This window comes from Anolis carolinensis, chromosome 5 (assembly GCF_035594765.1).
Source record: "Anolis carolinensis isolate JA03-04 chromosome 5, rAnoCar3.1.pri, whole genome shotgun sequence".
In the NCBI taxonomy this organism is placed as follows: domain Eukaryota; kingdom Metazoa; phylum Chordata; class Lepidosauria; order Squamata; family Dactyloidae; genus Anolis; species Anolis carolinensis.
The window spans coordinates 95,637,752-95,660,236 of record NC_085845.1 but is presented as its reverse complement, the minus strand read 5'-3'; the positions used below and the strand labels follow the sequence as shown (position 1 = coordinate 95,660,236).

The window sequence follows — 22,485 nt, the reverse complement described above, 5'->3', positions numbered from 1 at the left end:
ACCAATCATGTGTTGTGGGACTTGACCATGTTGGGAGTTGTAATTCACCTGCACCTAGAGAACACTGGACAAAACTTGGCACACACACCCAACATGGCCAACTGTGCATATGGGCAGGGTTTGGGGTGATTGGCCTTCATCAAGAGATCACTGAATCCAGCTGACGTCGGATCTGGACCACACTTGGTACAGAGACCCAACATGGCCAACTTTAAATACTGGTGGGGTTTTGAGGTGATTGACCTACGATTCTGGAAATTGTAATTCACCCACATCCTTATGTATTTTCTAATGTGAGCATTTATAAAAAAGAAACCAAATGAGTTTTTTCTAATAAATAGTATTACAAATTAATTAAATGATATGACCTAACATCCAAATACAAACAATGCCTTTTTCAAATAACCCGGGCATTGCCGGATACCCAAACTACTTCTAAAATAAAATATTCCAGAATCCACTGGTGATGGAAAATAAGACATTGGGGAAATTAAAAAAAAATTCTCCAGTTTTTTTCCTGGCCCTTTGAACCTCAAATCCTAGACCCATTACTAAAATGGGTGGAACTTGATAGACAGAGAACTAAGGTTATTGTGTTTCCTTCTTCACATCTTGATAGAATATGCTTACATAATGAGTGGATGAGGCTACATGGTATTGGCTCCCTTTCCCAAAGTTCATTATGGCACTTGGGTTTAGTTCATTTGGACTAATGTAGTAAGCCTGGCTAGATCCGCTTGTGGTTCAAGTGGCAAGATGACTGCTAAGGATGAGTGATTCAAGCATGCTTCAAGCCAGGAATTAATCTTGCTCACAGTGTATGCTCAAATCATTTTCTTTCTAAGTCACAGAAAACAGCACAGTGTTGGTTTCTTTTTCTTCCTTCCAGTTTCTGGGGAAGGAAGTCTTACAGAATGAGAGCCCCCAAGACCGTTCTCTATCTTCTTCAAATGCAGTAGATGAAATGGTAACTCAAAAGTAACAAGCTTTCATTCTTATGACTGCTACTTGGGTTTCTGGGTTGTAGCTAGAAACCCAAAACTCATTGACAGTGATCACTGCATTGAGGAAGTTGGGATCACTGTTCGCAGTCTGCAGCACGTCCTATACAATCTCCAAATGGAGTTAGCTCTGCACAATCATTAGCAGCTTTGGATACGTCCTCACTCATTGGCTGTTTGCTGGAGACTGACAGCTTCTGCAGGCAGGAAAAAGCATGAGCATTAGGATCGCCTACATACATGCACCAAACCATGCCTCTCTACCTTCATTTTTTATGCATAAAAATATGGTTGGATACTTTTTGAACACACCTCGTACACCCCTATCTGAATGATGGGGGGAATATAGATCTGGGAATTGATGAGATAACAAGATAACTGTATTGTGTGAAAGTTTTTGAAATTAGTAATAAACTAAAAAAAAAACCAGGAAAATAAGCCAGAATGTGACTAAACGAGCTTTCAGAATTTCAGATTCCATTAAAGACCTTTCTCCTCCAAAAAAAGTATCAAGTAAATAAAAGTGTCTGTAGGGTGAAAATTTGTCTGGTGTGAAGTTTACTATCTTCCTTAAAAACTAATGACAAAGCGATGTGTACATTAAATTTCAATTTAAGTTCAGACAATCTGTTCAACTCTTAATATAGTATTAGTTTCTTCTGGCAAACTATTATGTTAGAGTTTCATGTTGGCAGCCAGATGAGGAAATGCTTTCTTGTAAAATAATTCTGCATTACTTAGTCCTAAAGCTCTTGCAGTTAAGTGGTAAGTGCTATAAGCCTTGTAGACATATGTTTAGATGTCACTACATTTAAATAATGACTGGCAAGAAACATACTGGCAGAGTGTTTTTTTAAGAAAGATTTAATTGGACCTAGTTAGTTATACTATACTATACTATAAGCTGGGGGATACCTGCGCGGACCCCTGGCCATTGACCTGTGGGGTCCCGCAAGGGTCTATCTTATCCCCCATGCTATTTAACATCTACATGAAACCGCTGGGAGAGGTCATCCGGAGTTTTGGAGGGCGTTGCCATCTCTACGCGGATTACACGCAAATCCACTACTCGTTTCCATCTGAATCCAAGGAAGCCCCTCGGATGCTGAACCAGTGCCTGGCCGCTGTGGCGGACTGGATGAGGAGGAACAAGCTGAGGATCAATCCTGACAAGACAGAGGCTCTCCTGGTCAGTCGCTCGTCTGATCGGGGTATCGGGTGGCAACCTGTGCTGGACGGGGTTGCACTCCCCCTGAAATCACAGGTCCGCAGTTTGGGGGTCCTCCTGGATTCAGCGTTGACGCTTGAGGCTCAGGTGTCGGCGGTGGCCGGGAGGGCTTTCGCACAACTCAAACTTGTGCGCCAACTGCGACCATACCTCGTGAAGTCTGACTTGACCACGGTGGTCCATGCCCTAGTTACCTCTAGAGTGGACTACTGTAATGCGCTCTACGTGGGGCTTCCCTTGAAGACGGCTCGGAAATTACAACTGGTCCAACGCTCGGCTGCCAGATTAATAACGGGGGCGAATTACAGGGAGAGATCCACTCCCCTGTTTAAGGAGCTCCACTGGCTGCCGTTCACTTTCCGATCCCAATTCAAGGTGCAGACCATCATTTATAAAGCCCTAAACGGTTTGGGACCCACCTACCTTCGTGACCGTATCTCCTACCATAAACCTGCCCGATCTCTTCGATCATCAGGGGAGGCCCTCCTGTCGCCACTGCCTGTATCCCAGACCCGCCTTGTGGGAACAAGGGAGAGGGCCTTTTCTGCTGTGGCCCCCCGTTTATGGAACTCACTGCCCATCGAAATCAGGCAAGCCCCCACTCTTTTAGCCTTCAGGAAAGATTTAAAAACCTGGCTTTTCCGATGTGCTTTCGGAGAGTAACTATTACACACTTCTTTTGTTACTCCCCCAACATCTATCCTCTAGATTGTTTTTTATCTTATGTCCCTGTTCTCCGTGGTTGTATTCTTATCCTTTTCTCACTCCAAGTTTTAACTAAGTGTCTCATGAGGCCTGCCCTGTGTTTTATATATATATATATATATATATATATATATATATATATATATATAGATTTTGTGTTGCATTGTACATGGTTATTTATTGTATTGTTTAATTGTATTATGGTATGTTGTTTTATATTTTGCTATATTGTACTGTTCTGGGCATGGCCCCATGTAAGCCGCCCCGAGTCCCCGTTGGGGAGATGGTGGCGGGGTATAAATAAAGTTTTATTATTATTATTATTATTATTATTATTATTATTATTATTATTATACAGTTATCAAATTAGGAAATCCACTGGCTGATCTTGATCAAATTTTTCAGCCTTGAAGAATAGCAATGGCAAACATCCACTGAATAAGTCTTGCAAATAAAACTGATAGAATGACCATAAGTCACAAGTCCCCGTTGGGGAGATGGTGGCGGGGTATAAATAAAGTTGTTGTTATTATTATTATTATTATTATTATTATTATTATTATTATTATTAGTAGTAGTAGTAGTAGTAGAGTTGACTTGAAAGCATGTAATGAATGTTTAACCTTAGTCCTAAATGTATACATTTAGAAGTAACACTCATGATATGCTAATTAGCTAATATACCCAGTGAGTGTGTAGAAATGCAGCTTCTATTTTCAAACTTTGTTGCAAATAATTCTAACAATGCCCGTAAACTCAAAGTATGACAAATTTTCTTCATCATTTGTTTATATAAAGTATTTTTATCCTGTTCTTCAGCTAAAAAAAAAGGTTTCTGGAACAACTTGCATACACTCAATGAAAACAAGGCCGTTTTTCTCACAGACTTGCTGCCTAAAAAGACCAATGGAAAATTGGGTAGGGAGGGAAGATGCAAAAAACAAAAAACCAATAAGCTTTTCAGCTGTGCTGAATGAACCTGCTTATAATCTCTTCTCCCTCCATTACAGTCTGTTGGAATGGCAGTTTGCTTTCCATCTAATCTCCCACTGCTAACACTCTTGAAAGAGGCAGTTGCTACGAGGGTTGAATGAAAAGTAATGCCTCCACCTTTGTTACTTAGGTTTGGATGGGAATATTTTAATAAATCAAATGCAGAAATAATCCTTAGAATATGCTCTTTAACTATCATTATTCACTTTTCCACATAATCACCAGACAATTGGATACATTTCTGCCAACGATGAACAAATTTTCTGAAGCCGTCATGGAAGAAGTCGACACTCTGTTTCCACAACCAGTGTCTCACAGTTCTCTCAACATCTTCATCAGAAGCATAATGATGTCCCCACAGATCTTTCATTATCAGGAACAGATGGAAGTCAGACAGTGCTAAATCTGGTCTGAGTGGAGGATGCCGTACGGTGGTGAGATCCAATCTACAAAGCTCTGCTGTGGTTGCATGTGAAGTGTGTGGACCGGCATTGTCATGCTGCAGGAAAACATTTCCCTTTTGCTTTCGGACCCTTGTTAGCTGTCGTTTCAAAGTTTGCAGTGGTTGCTGTCACAGGACATCCAACTCTTTGTCACGCAAGTCAGATGTTCCCACCTCAACATCTTTAAACTTACTCGCTCAACGACACACAGTACTCACATCAACACAATCACCATAAACAGCTTGCATTCTCTGATGAATCTCCTTTGGGGTGACACCTTCTGTTGTCAAGAATTCAATGACTGCACGTTGCTTAAGTCGCATTGACCGACCGTCTGCGCATGGTTCCATACTTCACACTTTAACAACACAACCATTCAATGCTAAGGCTCCCTGCCAAATGGGACTGTAGAGGAGAGTCTACTGAACAAGCCAGTACCTGCCGCATACCAGTACTGCCATCTGTTGAGGAGTTACGAAGGTGGAAGCATTATTTTCATTGGTGAAGTTTGTGTAGGCATGTGGAAGAATTAAACTTTGTCTACCCTTGATTTGTTAAATATTTTGTTGAAGTTCTTAGGAGATGGCCATAGGAGATGTCAGTATCTGTCATCCTCTGAAGTCCTTCAGAACAATCATACATCATGGTGTAGCAAAATGATGTACCTTGGGAAGTGCTCTTCCCTCTACAACTGTGGTTTCCAACCTTTGGTCCACCAGTTATTTTGGGCTTCAACTCCCAGAAATCCCAGCTAGCTAACACAATCAGCAGTTAGGAATTGCGGGAGCTGAAGTCCAAAACATCTGGAGGACCAAAGGTTGGGAACCACTGCTCTTCATGGATTAAGTAAAAATGAGTGCTAGCAAGGGAATAGATGCTATTATGGGGAGAGGCTTGGGTAAATGCCCTCTGTTCCTGCAAACTTGCCGAGTTACCACCCCAGTCAAAACAGTACCTGGTGTGCCTGACAACTTTGCCTGGAAATGCTCTCATCACAGTAAGTCTTTGTAGTATCATATACTATCCTAAAAGCAGCAAGCAAGGGTATTCTCCTAGAATTAATAAAATAATAACAACAACAACAATATTAACTAATGCAATAATGATTTATGACTTATGCCATTGGAATAACAACAGCAGCAGCAACAATTAATTATTATTATTATTATTATTATTATTATTATTATTACTACTACTATTACTACTACTACTATTCCTACTGCATAAGTCATTATCTCACTATAGAAGCCTTGCATGAACAAGGACTTAACTCCAAATTTTGTGTACTTCTTCGCATTACATATTTCTCTACTTAAACAGGCTATTTATGACTGATTACAAACTAAGATATCAAAACAAAGCAACATTCAATAACAGTAAAATCACACGAGATAAGAGCTAACTATTTACCTGATTATATGCCTTTGGGACAACTCCGTGGCCAACTTCTGGCAGATCTAATTATTCACGGATTTGATAAAAAGTGCTCTGTAGAAATCTCTGTAGGTCTTCCAGCATCATTCTATAGTCAAGCCTGAGCAAAACTGACCACATTGTTATGTTGGAAAGTCTAGAGATTCCTGGAGACAACCTTTTCATCAAAGCCATGAATAATCAAATCCCCAAATGTCAAACCAAAAAGTGTCACAGATAGGGAAATAGTGCACTGCCCCCCCCCCCCCAATTCTCATTAACTTTCTAATGGATACACAAAGTAGGCATAATACACGTATATCTCTCTCAGGGAGATAAGGCAGATTACAAATAAGGTATTATTATTATTATTATTATTATTACTAATTGTAAACTATCTGTCACACGGCAAGAAAGCAGGAACAAACATATTTAGGGAAATATTAGGAAGCTATAGCAACAGCTTACACCAGAAGAATCTCTTAATTCCACAGAACACTTTTTAAAAAATAAACCAGATACTGAAATACCAACATTAAGCTAGCAATGAATCATACTGTCTCCTATAATACAATGATTAAAAGAACAGCCAGTGCTTTAACACAAGAAAAATTATCTTGGCATTTCTCCTAATTTTCTTCTAGCAAAAAGGTCTTGTTTGCTTCATTTTATCAATACAGACTATTTTTTAAAGTTTTCATTCATTTAGACTTCATTTCAGAAAACAGATCCACGTTGTTTTAAAACATATGTTTCAATCAGTATGCCAAATATTATACATTAAGTTGCATTGATAAGCCCTCTTACATCAAAATGCTTTTTAAAATTGTTTAATGTTCTGAAAATAGACATGTGCTCTTCATGTAAGATTTTATTTATTTTTATCCTGCCTTTCACCTGATATACAGGGACTCAAGCAGGGATTTAAGATGAAAGCTCAAATCCAACACAGATATAGGCATACTTAAACCTTCTGATTTTCCTAGATTTAAACAAGATTAACTATGTATTGGATTTAGGATTGAACTCAGTTAATTAGACTTACTTTTTAGGTAGACCGTAAACTAAAAAAAAATTAAATAACAAAAGGGTGCTTTCTTCAAAGAGACTGGGCATTTACTTCAAGTACCATCTTAATTACAGTAGAGTCTCACTTATCCAACATAAACGGGCCAGCAGAACGTTGGATAAGCGAATATGTTGGATAATAAGGAGAGATTAAGGAGAAGCCTATTAAACATCAAATTAGGTTATGATTTTACAAATTAAGCACCAAAACATCATGTTATACAACAAATCTGGCAGAAAAAGTAGTTCAATACGCAGTAATGCTATGTAGCAATTACTGTATTTACGCACCAAAATATCATGATATATTGAAAACATTGACTATAAAAATGCGTTGGATAATCCAGAACGTTGGATAAGCGAGTGTTGGATAAGTGAAACTCTACTGTATTAAAATGTTATATGCTCTTCCTCTTTAAAGCTAGCAGCCTTATAAACTCCACCAAATCCAGCTGTCAATACACAGTTTCTGGGCAAGGTATTGGAGGCATGTGGTGCCCTCCCAGCTCTTGGGATTTCTGGATAAATTGGACTATCTAGATACATTTCAGTCTAGCTTCAGGCCTATTGATGGAGTCACTTTAGTGGATGATGTTTGCTCCTAAATGGATGGAGGGAATATGTCTCTACTGGACCTCTTAGTGCAGTGGTTCTCAACTTGTGGGTCCCCAGGTGTTTTGGCCTACAACTCCCAGAAATCCCAGCCAGTTTACCAGCTGTTAGATTTCTGGGAGTTGATGGCTAAAACATCTGGGGACCCACAGGTTGAGAACCACTGTCTTAGTAGCTTCCAATAGCATCAGCCACAGGATCTTTTTAGTCCTCCCGCTACATGGATTGAATGCTTAGATATATGAGAAAGGAACCCCGCATTTCTCACAGTGATAACAGGAATTTCCTCTATTTGCCTTCCCAATAGAGAACATGGGCAGGAGAATAATGCTCCAACCAGTGATCAGAGGTACAAGGAGATCTACCACCACACTCTCTATAATCTGGGATAGGCAGTGAAGATATGCCTTGCAAACAGAATTCTCTTCTGAATAGGTCTATAACATTCTAGTGACTCTATCCCATGTGGCAGTTAGAATCATAGAGTTGGAAGTGACCACATGGGCCATCTAGTTCAGCCCCCTGCCATGCAGGAAAACCACAATCAAAGTACCTCTGACAAATGGCCATCCAAGTTATTTATTTATTTATTTATTTATTTATTTATTTATGTCATACATTTGTATCCTGTCCTTCTCACCCCCGAGGGAGGACTCAGGTGGCTTCACAAGCCTTCACAACATCCAACCTCTGTTTAAAAGCATCAAAAGAAGGAGCTTCCACCATACTCCAAGGCTGAGAATTACACTGCTGAACAGCTCTTACAGTCAGGAAGTTCTTCCTAATGGGTGGGGATGGTTTTGGTTATTTTGTTCCTTATGGCATTGAATGTTTACTAATTTGTTGCAAACCACCCTGAGTCCCTATGGGGAGATAGGGCAGGATAGAAATAAAGTTTTATTATTATTATTATATGTATCTTTGCTAGAAAGACCTTCCAATATGTATTTTGTGGTATTTTTTTACGTTTGTGCCTTTAAATTATTCTGTAATCCGCCTTGAGCCATGAGGGGAAGTGCGTAAAAAATAACCACTGCAGGAGTCTACCTAGTCTGATGAAGAAACACACACAGTCCTAGCCCCCAGGGCAGCAGTGAACAAGCCTGCTCCCTCTTCCTGATGACACTCTTTCAGATATTTAAATATGGCTATCATATTGATTGAGATATTAAAATGACTTAAGCTGACAATTACAATGAGTTTACAAAACTGTCCCTTTCAGTTCACCTGGAAGCAATTCTAGCCCTGCACAGAGTAGGAGGAAACAAACCTGCTGAAGAAATTTTGTTTACTCTAAACATTAATCAATGTGTACTAAAGATTAGTTTGCTTAGAGCATTGCCCTCCACATATTCTTCTATTGTTTCATGAAAATATTTATTATCTCTGTTGCGTATGTATACCTGTGTCTGTATTCCGCAATGTGGTTGTCTACTTCATAAACCATTTGCTTATATATACAAAAGTCTGTTCAGCAAATTCATTTTTATGGTGTCGTTGAACTTTTGTCTGTTGCTCTTTTAAGCAGATGATGACATGATAACATAGCAGTCTTGAGTTTCTGAAAAGAAGTTGTCCTGAGTAAGGTGTACGGGGCAGGCTGAATTTTCTTCAATTTACAGTAGAGTCTCACTTATCCAACACTCACTTATCCAACGTTCTGGATTATCCAACACATTTTTGTAGTCAATGTTTTCAAAACATAGTGATATTTTGGTGCTAAATTCGTAAATACAGTAATTACTACATAGTATTACTGCGTATTGAACTACTTTTTCTGTCAAATTTGTTGTATAACATGATGTTTTGGTGCTTAATGTGTAAAATCATAACCTAATTTGATGTGTAATAGGCTTTTCCTTAATCCCTCCTTATTATCCAACATATTCACTTATCCAATGTTCTGCCGGCCCGTATATGTTGGATAAGTGAGACTCTACTGTACCTGTTTGTAGCTGTTGCAAGAGACACTTTTTCATTTGTGTAGCACAATGTGGGGAAAGAGTTTCAGATCTATAAGTATTGAAATAAAAGAAGCACACAGCAATATTAAGTGTGCTGTTGTATACCTGTATAGGTATATACAATTTGGGGGGAAAACTTCAATCACAGCTCAGGTACCCTAGTTGCTGACAAGTTGAGCCAGCTTCAACTCAGTAATTTTAGGCAATCTCCATATTCTCAGTTATGGTAAATATTATGTAGGCATGATAGTGTTGCCTGACAAAGATTGTATAAGAATTATAATTACTCAATACTGGACATGAAGGACAACACTTTCAGCACTTGAAAGGATTATAGAATGTTAAGAATGCTACCTTGACCACAACTACTACTGTTATTAATATAACACCAAGTTGCTACTGTTATTCATGCTAGAGGTCGCTAAGTGTTGTTTAGGCAATGTAGTTGAGAATTCAGCCTCTCTTTACTTACATCTTAGGTGCTGGCAAAAGAGGCTGGAAAGTAAAGCTTTGCTGCAGGAGTAAGTAAGTACAGGTCTTGAAGAGGCCTAATATTCAAGGTCTTTGCAACTATAGTTAAAACTTATTCAGTCATCTGCCTCTCCCCACCCACTACAGAAAAATTTTAAGTAATTTGCATGTCTGTTTGGTTACGCTGTGTAACACGATTTTTGTTCCTTGGTTACAAATGTAATTTACTAATTGATTCCATCATAAAAACATGGGAAATGTTTTGGTGGTATAATTCTTACTCTAATTAGTATAGAGATGTTATTTACATGGATTGTAAGTAATCTTTAGTCTGTAGTTGTGGAAGTGCTTTCATATACTTATTGATCAGATATATTAAGCTGTCGGTTCATATCTCTCCTTTGTGGGTATTAGAAGGACTTTTGGTAAACAAAGGATATGAAGAAATGCATTAGCTGTGTACATTGTAACTATGTCCAAGATTGGTGGTCACTGATGGTTTTATATAGCCAGACAGGATACAGTAAAAATGTATTTCAGCAAGGCTTTTTTCCCTCTCCAGTGAACAAATGCAGTGCAACTTATCCCTTTCTTTGGGCATTATGGAAAATATACTGAAAGTGTAAATACTTTGCACATGGACTTGAAGATTTGCACAGAAAAATTAAATAAAATATTGTCTTGTCATGCCTCTCAGGCTATGAATTGGATGGGCAGTATACCCAGAAAAGGAAGGAAAAGGAAGAAAGAGCATTTGTTGATATGACTTAAAACTATAAGAAATATACTAGTAAAACCCACTTTGTGTTTTTCTGGTCGTTGTATGTTAGGTGTTGTAATGTAATTTACTCCCAAGCAGTCTTACCTGAAGGCTATCAAAAGGCTCCTAGTCAGTGGTTTTGACATTACAGTTTTATTTTTTATATTCTTATTAGTTACTATGAGGGGTTTTGGAGTTATATTTGGCAAGGATCTAAAACCTAAAATAAACATGACAAATAAACAAGTATTTTTATTGTGTCAGCGAATAAGCCTGATTTTTACAATTGCCAATCTCTTTGTTTTCTCTTTGCAGACTTTGAAGAACTTTTCAAAGATAAGATACCGGATTGTGAGTGACACCCTGAGATGTCTGGCTCATATGATGACTCTGTTGGAGTAGAGGTTTCTAGTGATAGCTTCTGGGAGGTAATATGAAAAAAAGCAATGTCATACATTTTGGTACATTAGGACTTTGATAGATAAGAGATACTGATTGATTGCCTATGTATGCATGTATTCCAGATGTTTTGGGCTGCAACTCCAAGCCTGATTGAAATTGAAGCCCAAAATGTTTGGAAGGCACTAGGTGTAAAGTTTTAGTTCCTTTAAAAAAATGGTACAAGATGAGTCTTTCTATCATTGTGAAAAATCTATTCAAGCTTGAATTCTTAAACAAAAAAGGGGAGGAGAAATTCTGTACTTGCAGTTAAGTTTCCCGCTGTCATTGTATTATCCCTGATTTCATACTTTCACACAGTTATAAAAATAAGCTTCTGATTCCCAAACCTGTTTTTGCATATCTTCTCCCCCTATTCACTGTTTATAGATGATAGTACATAAAGTGAGTTAGTGATTGAAGCTAACACATCTTGTTTTGGTTTGGCCATTGCCATCTGAGAGTGGGGATGAGAGGCAGGTGAGTGAGGACATGATTTTGTGTTTGCCTGTATCTGCTCCCCAACTCTATGTGGCTGTTAAGTTATGTTAATGTCATAAATTGTGAAAACCTGGGTGTGCAGAGCCTTAGCTTTGTGTGTCGGTAATCCTTGATCAAATCTGTGACAAGTCATAAAGCTTTTTGTTCAGACTGTTCAAATTATTGTCCATTGTTAGTACATATTGATATATTTCAATCTTCAGCTCGAGCAGAATTCGGACTTTTGTCTATTGGTCTGTCTGTATTGCCAAAACCATGCCCCAGATGGTTTTTCAGCCATCTAGAGCAGGGTTTAAATGTATGGGAATGCATCACTGGGTACTAGCAATTGACAGCAACTTGATAAGGAAGGAAAGGAGAATGCTGATCCTAGAGAATGATGAAGATAGTGTTATGTGAAAAAAGCATACAATATAAAAAAATTCAACAATCAAAATACAAATGTTTTCCCCCAAACTCACCCCCCCATCCCATTCCCACTTGTGAACCACTACCCATAACTTCCGATACCACTCAGAGTGGAACTAATATCTAACAAAAGTCTGTCCTTATCATTACAGTAATACATTCCCTGTGAGATATTTCAAAGTATTTTGTCTTCTTTTTTAAATACCCAAAAGCGAGTCTCTATTTTCTAACGAAATCTTCATTATTTCTAACATAATTATTTCTAAAAAGGTTAAGAAAAACCCAGAAATGTGTATTTTTTCATGAGAGAATTGGTAAAGAAGATGTAGAAATTTGCCAATATAATTTTGTGGCAGTGAGAATAACAATAGCAAAATCTTGGAAGGGGGAAAAAGAACTACTCTTTAAGGATTGGAGAAGAAAATTAATTGAATATATCCAAATGGCCAAGCTCTCCAATGGCATATGGGGAGGAAATAATAGAGCTCATCCATATTTGATTTTCCTTTAAATTGTAAATATGGATAGTTTGGAAAGTTGGATTTTTCTTTTTCCCCCCTGTGGTTTAAAGAGACTCACTAAGAAATTGCCAAAATGTAATAGAATCATAAACATTTGAAGATCTACTGCAATTGAACTCACTTCAAATGGTGTGCTAGTTTGAAGAAAAATGTGAAACAGTTGAAGTGCTGCAACATTTAATTTATGCATTCCTTTGATGCCTGAAAGCACTGACTTATTCTGAGCATTACACCATTATTTTGAGTATCCCAAGGGAGATATTTGCGTGCTCTAAACAGAAGAAACCAACTGAGGAACCTTCGACAACACATTGAGGAATAATTATTACATTTATCTTCATAAATATTATTTTATTTCAAGTGTGTGTGTTGGTTGAAATGTAAAAATTGCAATGTACTCTAAAGAGTGTTTTTCTTCAGAAGCATTTGAGCTGAAAACAAATTGCAGATTCTTTTATCTTTTAACCAGCACGTAGAATAATCACCAGGCCCACTAACTTCATCAAGTTCCTGCTCTACAGATAGAATTGGCTCAATTCAGACATTACATCAAATCCTGGCTAATAGTCAGTTGCCAAACCTTGGCTTTTAAACTGTGATCTTAAAGCTTCCTGTGTTTTCTTGTGATGTATGGATTGGCAGACCATAATTGAAGCTTTTGCCTGTCCCTCTGCTTTGCTTTGAAGACAACGAAGTTGCATTTAAAAATTGTAAACAATGCCCATAAGCAGATCTTAAACAATGTAAACGTATTTTAAGAAGTGGAGGTTGCTTACAGCTTTCTTAGCCCCAAATGGGTTCATAAGTGTTTCCCTGTTTTTTAGGTTGGAAACTATAAGCGGACAGTGAAACGGATTGATGATGGCTATAGACTTTGTAGTGATCTTATGAACTGTATTCATGAGCGGGCGAGGATAGAAAAGGGCTATGCTCAGCAGTTAACAGAATGGGCAAAGAGATGGAAACAGCTTGTAGAAAAAGGTAAAAAAAACTTTCCCTTGTTTGTGCATAATTTTGTTTTTTGTATTGATTTCAAATTGCAAGTTTGCTTAATTATTTAGAGTGCCTTAAGAAATTACTTGGAAGCACTGAAAGAAGGTGTCTTATTTTTTTAATGCTTTTTAAATTAAACACACATTTTCCAATATAATAAAAGAGAAAAGTAAATAAACAGCAGAAAAAAGAGAGAGAAAAAGAAAAGAAAAAATAGCCTTGATATATATTCACTTCCGATTGTCTTTAAAGTGGTCTTCTCTCTCTCTCTCTCTCTCTCTCTCTCTCTCTCTCTCTCTCTCTTTCTCTCTCTCTTTTTTTTTTTACCAAAAACTAGTTCTTAACACACCTTTCCTCTTCCTTTAGATCTTGGCGAAGTAGTATACATTGCACCCCTTCTTTATGTTATTACTTTCTTCTTGTTTCGTACCATATACTGTATATATTTGAGTATAAGCCAACTTGAATATAAGCTGAGGCACCTGATTTTATCACAAAAAACTGGGAAAACTTATTGACACGAGTATAAGCCAAGGCTGGGAAATGCAGCAGCTACTGGTACATTTCAAAATAAAAATAGATACCAGTAAAATTACATTAATTGAGGCATCAATAGGTTAAATGTTTTTTGAATCTATATATATAAAAGAGTGATGGCATCACGGCAATTCACAAAACAATAAAAGTACAGGCCCCCCAACCTCAAAATTTGACAACACAACCCATCATCCACGCCTCAAGGTTGATACAACAAAAAGAAAAGAAAAATAAAGTCCTAATTAGAGGGAGAGCAATAATTTTTTTTATCCAATTGCTGCCAGTTTAGAAGGCTAATCTCTGCCCACTTGGTTGCCTAGCAACCAAGGGACAGCCAGGTTTCAGTTAGGGGACAGGCAGATTTAGGCCTCACTTAGACTTCTTCCACAGATTATCTAATTTGCACTGGATTATATGGCAGTGTAGACTCAAGGCCCTTCTACACAGCTATATAACCCATTTATAATCTTATATTATCTGCTTTGCACTGGATTATCTTGACTCCACACTACCATATAATCCACTTCAGTGTGCATTTTATACAGCTGTGAAGAAGGAGCCTCAGATAATCCAGTTCTGTGCAGATAATATAAGATTAGAAATATACAGTAGAGTCTCACTTATCCAACGTAAACAGGCCGGCAGGATAAGTGAATATGTTGGATAATAAGAAGGGATTCAGGAAAAGCCAATTAAACATCAAATTAGGTAATCGTTATACAAATTAAGCACCAAAACATCATATTATACAACAAATTTGACAGAAAAAGTAGTTCCATGCGCAGTAATGCTATGTAGTATTTACAGTAGAGTCTCACTTATCCAACACTCGCTTATCCAACGTTCTGGATTATCCAACGCATTTTTGTAGTCAATGCTTTCAATATATCGTGATATTTTTGTGCTAAATTCATAAATACAGTAATTACTATATAGCATTACTGTGTACTGAACTACTTTTTCTGACAAATTTGTTGTCTAACATGATGTTTTGGTGCTTAATTTGTAAAATCATAACTTAATTTGATGTTTAATAGGGTTATCCTTAATTCCTCATTATCCAACATTTTCGCTTATCCAACGTTCTGCCGGCCCGTTTATGTTGGATAAGTGAGACTCTACTGTACTGTATTTACAAATTTACCACTAAAGTATCACAATGAATTTAAAACACTGACTACAAAAACATTGATTATGAAAAGGCAGACTGTGTTGGATAATCCAGAACATTGTATAAGCGAATGTTGGATAAGTGAGATTCTTCTTTAATATGAAATAATTACTGGGATAGAATAATGCAGAACAATATAATCTCTAAAACCAGGACAGTAAATAAACAGGGGAATTCCACACAGGAAACAATCAGGGCCAGCTAACACCTCCCAACAAAAAAATCACTCAGGGAGGAAACAGCCAGGCTTTAAAGCTGCAAGGCCATTACATCCTAATCATTTTTCCTATTTGCAGCATTCATACTTGCCTCCAACAAACAAAAAAAACCAATCAGAAATATTGTATATTCACAACCTTTAGGAAATAATATGCCCTGATGGCGCAGCGTGTTAAAGCGCTGAGCTGCTGAACTTCTGGACTGAAAGGCCACAGGTTTGAATTGGGGGAGCGGAGAGAGCCCCCACTGTTAGCTCCAGCTTCTGCCAACCCAGAAGTTCGAAAACATGCAAATGTGAGTGCATCAATAGGTACTGCTCCGGCGGGAAGGTAACGCCGCTCCATGTAGTCATCCCACATGACCTTGGAGGAGTCTACGGACAACGCCGGCTCTTCGGCTTAGAAATGGAGATGAGCACCAACCTCCAGAGTAAGACACGACTGGACTTAATGTCTGGGGAAAACCTTTACCCTTGACCTTAACTACCACCAATTCCTCAGTACTTTATTTCCCATACCACCATACCTCGCCACAGCAACGCGTGGCCGGGCACAGCTAGTATTAACATAAAACTGTAATTTAAGATAAGACTGTCCAACTCTGATTGAAAAAATATGAATTGCTCTAAATAGATGAGACTGCCACAGCATTTCTTGCATTACCTGAATGGCCAATAATGGTTTTCATTTAGCAAGGTGATCCGACCAGGATGAATTTAACCATTCTATCTAAATACAAAACATATAATATGGAAAGAGAGTTTAGGGAGTCAGAGGAGAGAGACCATTTGTATCACATGATATAGGCAACTTGAACATACATACACAATGCATACAGACAATGAAGCTGCTGAAAGACAAGGTGGTAAAAAACACAGCAAATTCAATTAAACACTGGTAAAAACTTGTTACTTGGCTTTTCTGTAGTGATCACTCACAGTAAGAAAGAAGTAGCCAACTTCTGTGCCATTCCCCAGGGAATGCCCTCCCCAGGGAACTTAGGCAAGCCCCCACATTACAGCACTTTCTGTAAGAGCTGAAAACTTGGGGTTTTTTTCCAGCAGGCTTTTAACACTGTTTAAGATAGTTTTCAGACTAATTGCCAATTATTTTAGTACCTTATATCTATTTTTTAAGTTGGGATGCTAAATTGTTGTATGGATCTTTTAATCATGGCTGCAGCCATATTTTACTGACTCTATTTAATAGAGGTTGCTTTTGTTAATTTTATATGTTTGGTTTTATCTAATGTGTTATTGATTTTATATGTTGTATTGCATTTTATGTGTTGTATGGCACCACTGTGTGTTATTTTGTAAGCCGCCCTGAGTCCCTATGGGAGATGTTGGCGGGGTATAAATAAAGTTTATTATTATTATTATTATTATTACCTCTTGATAGTATCATCTGGTGGCGCTCTTCTTCAGGTGGAGAAATAGTTCAAGGTCTTCTCTAGTTTTCTTCTGAAGGCATTGCAAACCCGCAACTTACAGGCCAATTATGAGTTCTTTTCCAAAATAGTCACTTATGTTTTTCCTTTACATTCAGAAATGATGGAGGGCTTAACCAGAGAATGGAATTGGTTATGGACTAAATAATGAACTAGAAACAGAAATACAATTGAAATAAAATGAAGGAAGGGGATGAACTCATTCTGGATAGGGATTCTGAAGGGTCAGATTTTTAGCTGTAGTGTGTGTGTGTAACATATATATGTTACACAATATATGTATAACATTTCACCTTTTCCTAATTCACAGCATTGACTATTGATCTAGTAACAGTTGGGAACCTAGGTACCTTAAGAGCTTCCTATTACTGTACCAATCCACTCAAATGTTGCCTTAGTCATAGGGAATTTTCCATGCAATCCCTGGATGGTGACTGGATAAGGGACATTTAAACCTACCACCCTGCTCACGGAGTGCTCCTTCAAAGGTGTCTGGTTTAGCACCAATGATAAAGTCGTAACTCTTTAGCTAATCCAAGAAGCAATAATAACACACACTTTGGTGTTTGTTGTCTCTTGGGTATATGTTTTTTTACATTTTGAACTGATGTTATTTGTTATTTGATGGTTCCCTAGTTTTTAAAAACAAGAGCTTGTATTATCTGCAAAGGGCTGTTAAAATATATTTGGTTGGGAAAGAAATATGGAAGTTACCTTAAAAGAAACTCATAAAAATATATGAAGTTAGGCATTTGATCATGGAGTTGACACAATTATGATAGAAAATGTGTGCAAAATGCTTACATAGTATGAGAGTGGATGTTGTATGTTTCTCTCATTCTGTATCTCTCGATGCAATCAGAAAAAATGGCTTCTTTTGCTGATATATCTTTCAGGGCCACAATATGGAACTGTTGAAAAAGCCTGGCATGCATTTATGTCTGAAGCTGAAAAAGTAAGTGAACTACATTTAGAAGTAAAAGGTGCCCTAATGAATGAGGATTTTGAAAAGATAAAGAACTGGCAGAAGGACTCATTTCACAAGCAAATGATTGGTGGATTTAAGGAAACGAAAGAAGCTGAAGATGGCTTTAGAAAAGCCCAGAAACCGTGGGCGAAAAAGCTAAAAGAGGTAAATAATGTACACTCTAGACAGCTGTCTAATTCCATTCCTCCTTATATTTCTGTATATGTCCTTTGGCTGCTTTCGTGTATTTTTATTATTAATATTGGTTTGGGAAAGATGACTGGCTGGTTAATTTGCTCTAGTTGTAATTCTAGGTGTTAGAGAAGGAATGGCTGCCAAAAGTGTCAACCCTGAAATATTCAGTTAAACTGTCTATTTGGTGGCTATGCCCTTTGTGGATAGAAAGCCACAGGAGAAGCACCAGTTTGTCCCTTAAGGAACTTGGTTGCTATAAATCCAAGAGAGAGACACTTTTAATTGTAGAGGGAACAATACTAGCCTTTATTGGAGACTGTTTTAGGACTGCAGTTCTATTGGGAATTTTTCATTTCTTATTACAAATGGAATTTTCTCAGCAGTTTGGTACAGTACAAAGCGTACTTACTGGGGAACTCTGTGAAACAAACATATTTAAGATTGCACTGCTGAAATAGTGAGTTATTTGATGGTACTTTCAGTTTCTCAAAGCATTTGTATTGCAATTAGATTATAAGAACATTGGCTGAAACTTCATTCATTGATAAAATGTGAATTAGTTCATGGATCCAAAAGGCTTTTTTAAAAGTAATTCTGGATTTCGTTAAGTGTTGGTGTTTAGATCTGCTTCTGTAGAAATTGATTACAACATTTCTCTTGCACCATACAATTTTCAGTTTATCTGAAGGAATCTTGATTTACAACTTCTTAACACTTCTGCCTGGCTTGTCATGGATCAGGAATTATGGAAAATATAATCTAAAACATTTTTTTTGGGGGGGGGGGGGGGACGTTAAAGAAGGTTGATGTAAAGGGAGCTGAACAAATGCTTGTTTCATATGGCAATATATGGTATGAAACTGCCTAGCTTCTGCTAGCTTTTTATAATAGTTCTGTGAAAATATGAAGTGTTAAAACTGTTTCACCTCAGGTGGAAGCTGCTAAGAAAGCATATCATGCAGCCTGTAAGGAAGAAAAACTTGCTGTATCCAGAGAAACTAATAGCAAAGCTGACCCAGCCCTTAATCCAGAACAGCTAAAGAAACTGCAAGACAAAGTAGATAAAAGTAAACAGGATGTGCTTAAGGTAATCTGTATGTATTATTCTGACGATAGTGCTTTACAAGCAAACATATGTCAATATTATTTCATTTTCGCTAGATCTGTAAATACAGCTAAAGCTGTAAATGTAGGAATGAACTTAAGAAAAGGGTAAATAATTATCTTGCTTTTATATTCTCAATGTACTTTGCAAAGTTGTATGAAAATAATTCTGAAAGCTTCCAAGATCAAATAAAGTTGCATTACTTTTGCATTTCTCTATCAGAAAAATAGAGTTCAATTTCCTCTTCTGGTGGAAAGTTGTATAAGACAGAATTTCAATGGAAAACATTCAGGTTTTCTGCTGCTGCTTCTGCTTCTCCTCCTCCTCCTTGATTTAACCTGTCATTTGTGGATTAGGTGGTAAAGGTATGTAATTAAAAAAACTCCAGTGGATAATTTTGTACGTCTCTCTCTTTTTAAGACTAAGGAAAAGTATGAAAAATCTCTTAAAGACCTTGACAATACTACACCTCAGTATATGGAAAACATGGAACAAGTTTTTGAGCAGTGTCAGCAGTTTGAGGAGAAACGGCTCCGTTTTTTCAGAGAAGTGTTATTGGAAGTTCAAAAACATCTTGACTTATCTACTGTTGCAAGGTAAACATAGAAGATGAAAGTTGCTGAATTTAGTTAAATATCTATACCGTTTAAACTCTACTATATATATGGAGAGAGAGGGGGGAGTGTGTGTTAAATTTAGGGACTGTGCTGGTACATATGAGAAGATTCCTCTGGTGTTCATTAGATAAAATGCATTACTTTTTTCTTATATACTAAAATAATACATAGCCAAAGTTCTGTATAATGTTTGATTGTAGCTCTGTTATAATTTCAAAATATACTTCCTATAGTTATAAAAATATCTATCGTGAATTGGAGCAGAACATTAAAGTAGCAGATGCTATTGAAGATTTAAGATGGTTCAGAGCTAATCATGGCCCAGGCATGTCAATGAACTGGCCCCAGTTTGAGGTAAGAACTTCTTCTTTTCAACCTTTCTCCATACCTATCTCCATACCTATACCTCACCCCCTGTCTTGTAAGCACCATAAAATATGCAAAACGGAATATTTTAATTAGCCATATTTATTTTGCTTTTGGAACTCACATGAATGGAGGAGAGTTCATAATCTGTTTCATCAAATTAATACATTCCTCCAATAATAGAAAATCGCAAAGCAAGATAAAGAGAGCAAGCTTATACTTTTGAGCATGTGAGGCTACCTACAAGGCTAAACTGTAGTTTTACAAGGTTTTTAACTTTCTCTGCCAAAGAGTGCTGGTGTCTCACTAAACTGCCTTGAGCCAAGGCAGTTAAAGTTGTATCAGACTACTTTAATTCTGCAAGTGTATACACACCCTGGGGGCCCCTGGTGGCACTGTGTGTTAAAGCGCTGAGTTGCTGAACTTGCGGACCAAATGGTGCCAGGTTCAAATCCCGGGAGCGGAATGAGCGCCCGCTGTTAGCCCCAGCTCCTGCCAACCTTGCAGTTTGAAAACATGCAAATGTGAGATCAATAGGTACCTCTCCGGCGGGAAGGTAACAGCGCTCCATGCAGTCATGCTGGCCACATGACCTTGGAGGTGTCTCTTCGGCTTAGAAATGGAGATGAACACCAATCCCCAGAGTCAGACATGACTGGACTTAACGTCAGGGGAAAATCTTTACCTTTACCTATACACACCCTAGAACAACTGTAGTGCAGAGTTCTCATCTGAAAAGTGTTTGGAATGCTTAACTGGTTGAAAACGCTGAAGCCCGATTTCTAAACTGTCAACTCTTGGCATGTGTATCTTTCTTGTTACAGTATTTTCACTCTTTTATCAGCCTTGTTCCAGGTTTTTTTTGTGTCAGGAGCAACTTGAGAAACTAAGTCACTTCTGGTGTGAGAGAATTGGCCGTCTGCAAGGATGTTGCCCAAGGGACGCTTGGATGTTTTACCATCCTTATGGGAGGCTTCTCGCATGTCCCTGCATGGGGAGCTGGAGCTGACAGAGGGAGCTCACCCGCTCTCCCCGGATTTGAACCACCAACCTGTCAGTCAGCAGTCCTGCTGGCACAAGGGCTTAACCCATTGCACGACTGGGAGCTCCCCTGTTCCAGGTGTAAATAATACTGGCTGTATATAAGGATTGCATTTGCGTATATGAGCCTCCATGGGCTTTAAGACTTTATGTCTCATTGTTATCAAAGACTCATAGTGTGATTACATATGAGAACCTTCTTCTTAGCTGCTCCCAGACTGTGGACCTCCCTTTTTGGAAAGGCATGACCTTTTAGAGAGCATAACCTTTTAGAAAACCAGGTTCTCAGTTGTTGGACTGATATACCTGGTTATCTCTCTGAACTGTTAGGATGCACACAATATATAGCAGATCTTCAGAGTTGTTATTTCAGTTGCCCAAAAAACATCTACTATCCCATAAAATATATTGTTTTTAAATCATGCTCTCAAGAGACCAAAATAAGTAGTCTTCATTAAAAGTAACATAGTTGATTTACTTAGAAACTTCATTTATTCTGCATACAGGTACATGTCTTATTGGTTGATAGTTTAAACAATTTGTTCTATAAAGCATTCTGTTTAAGTCACATTTTGTTGCATACAGACTAACACTCTCTTCAGTCTAATACATTATTGAACATTGACTCAACAAAGTCTGACTACTCACTGCAGCATACTGACACTACCAACTGCATACTATACTAACTGACTTCTAAACTGTACTGCTTCTGATGCAAACTCTAAACTGTACTGATGTAAACTGGCTTCTACAATGAAGTCTCAATCTGAATAGTTTCAGATTTGGTTACATGGTCTGCAGTCCCTTCCACAACCTCAAACAACATAGAGTTAAGAGAAACTGCATACTAAATTATATACATACAATATAGTAAGCAATCACAATTATACACATAACAAATAGTTAGTATACAGTCCTTTTATCACTGTTTTTATCCATGTTGATGTTTTATTGCTGGGTGATTTGTTTATTGCTTTTGTTTTGATTTTGTGCTGTTGTGTCCGGGCATTGCCCCATGTAAGCCGCTCCGAGTCCCTTCGGGGAGATGGGGCGGGGTATAAGAATAAAGTTATTATTATTATTATTATTATTATTATTATTATTATTATTATTATTATTGTAAAAGGTTGCTATTTCCAACATCCCTGCCACAGGAAGTAAGTTACGCTCTGTCTTTCCAACAGAAAGTAAAGACATTTTAATTTGATTAGCATTTGCTGTTTAAGGAGACTTGCTAGTATGAATATAGTAAGCCATCTTCCTGTGGTGTTTTATTCCGATACATATTAAAACATTTTA

At 37.7% G+C, this 22,485-nt stretch overlaps 1 protein-coding gene across 6 annotated transcripts in view; it reads left to right on the top strand.

Moving 5' to 3' along the window:
• pacsin2 (protein kinase C and casein kinase substrate in neurons 2) overlaps positions 1-22,485 on the top strand; it is a 61,752-nt gene that overhangs the window by 29,832 nt on the left and 9,435 nt on the right. For 3 of the 6 annotated variants that reach the window (XM_062981872.1, XM_062981874.1, XM_062981877.1), the window contains 7 exons: positions 9,907-9,952; positions 10,974-11,086; positions 13,351-13,507; positions 17,792-18,027; positions 18,989-19,144; positions 19,583-19,758; positions 20,013-20,133. In XM_062981872.1, the coding sequence (XP_062837942.1) occupies positions 11,027-11,086; positions 13,351-13,507; positions 17,792-18,027; positions 18,989-19,144; positions 19,583-19,758; positions 20,013-20,133 (906 nt within the window). In that variant the 5' untranslated portion in view covers positions 9,907-9,952; positions 10,974-11,026. The remainder of the gene's footprint in view (positions 1-9,906; positions 9,953-10,973; positions 11,087-13,350; positions 13,508-17,791; positions 18,028-18,988; positions 19,145-19,582; positions 19,759-20,012; positions 20,134-22,485) is intronic. The other 3 variants (XM_062981873.1, XM_062981876.1, XM_062981875.1) reach the window with 2 other exon arrangements.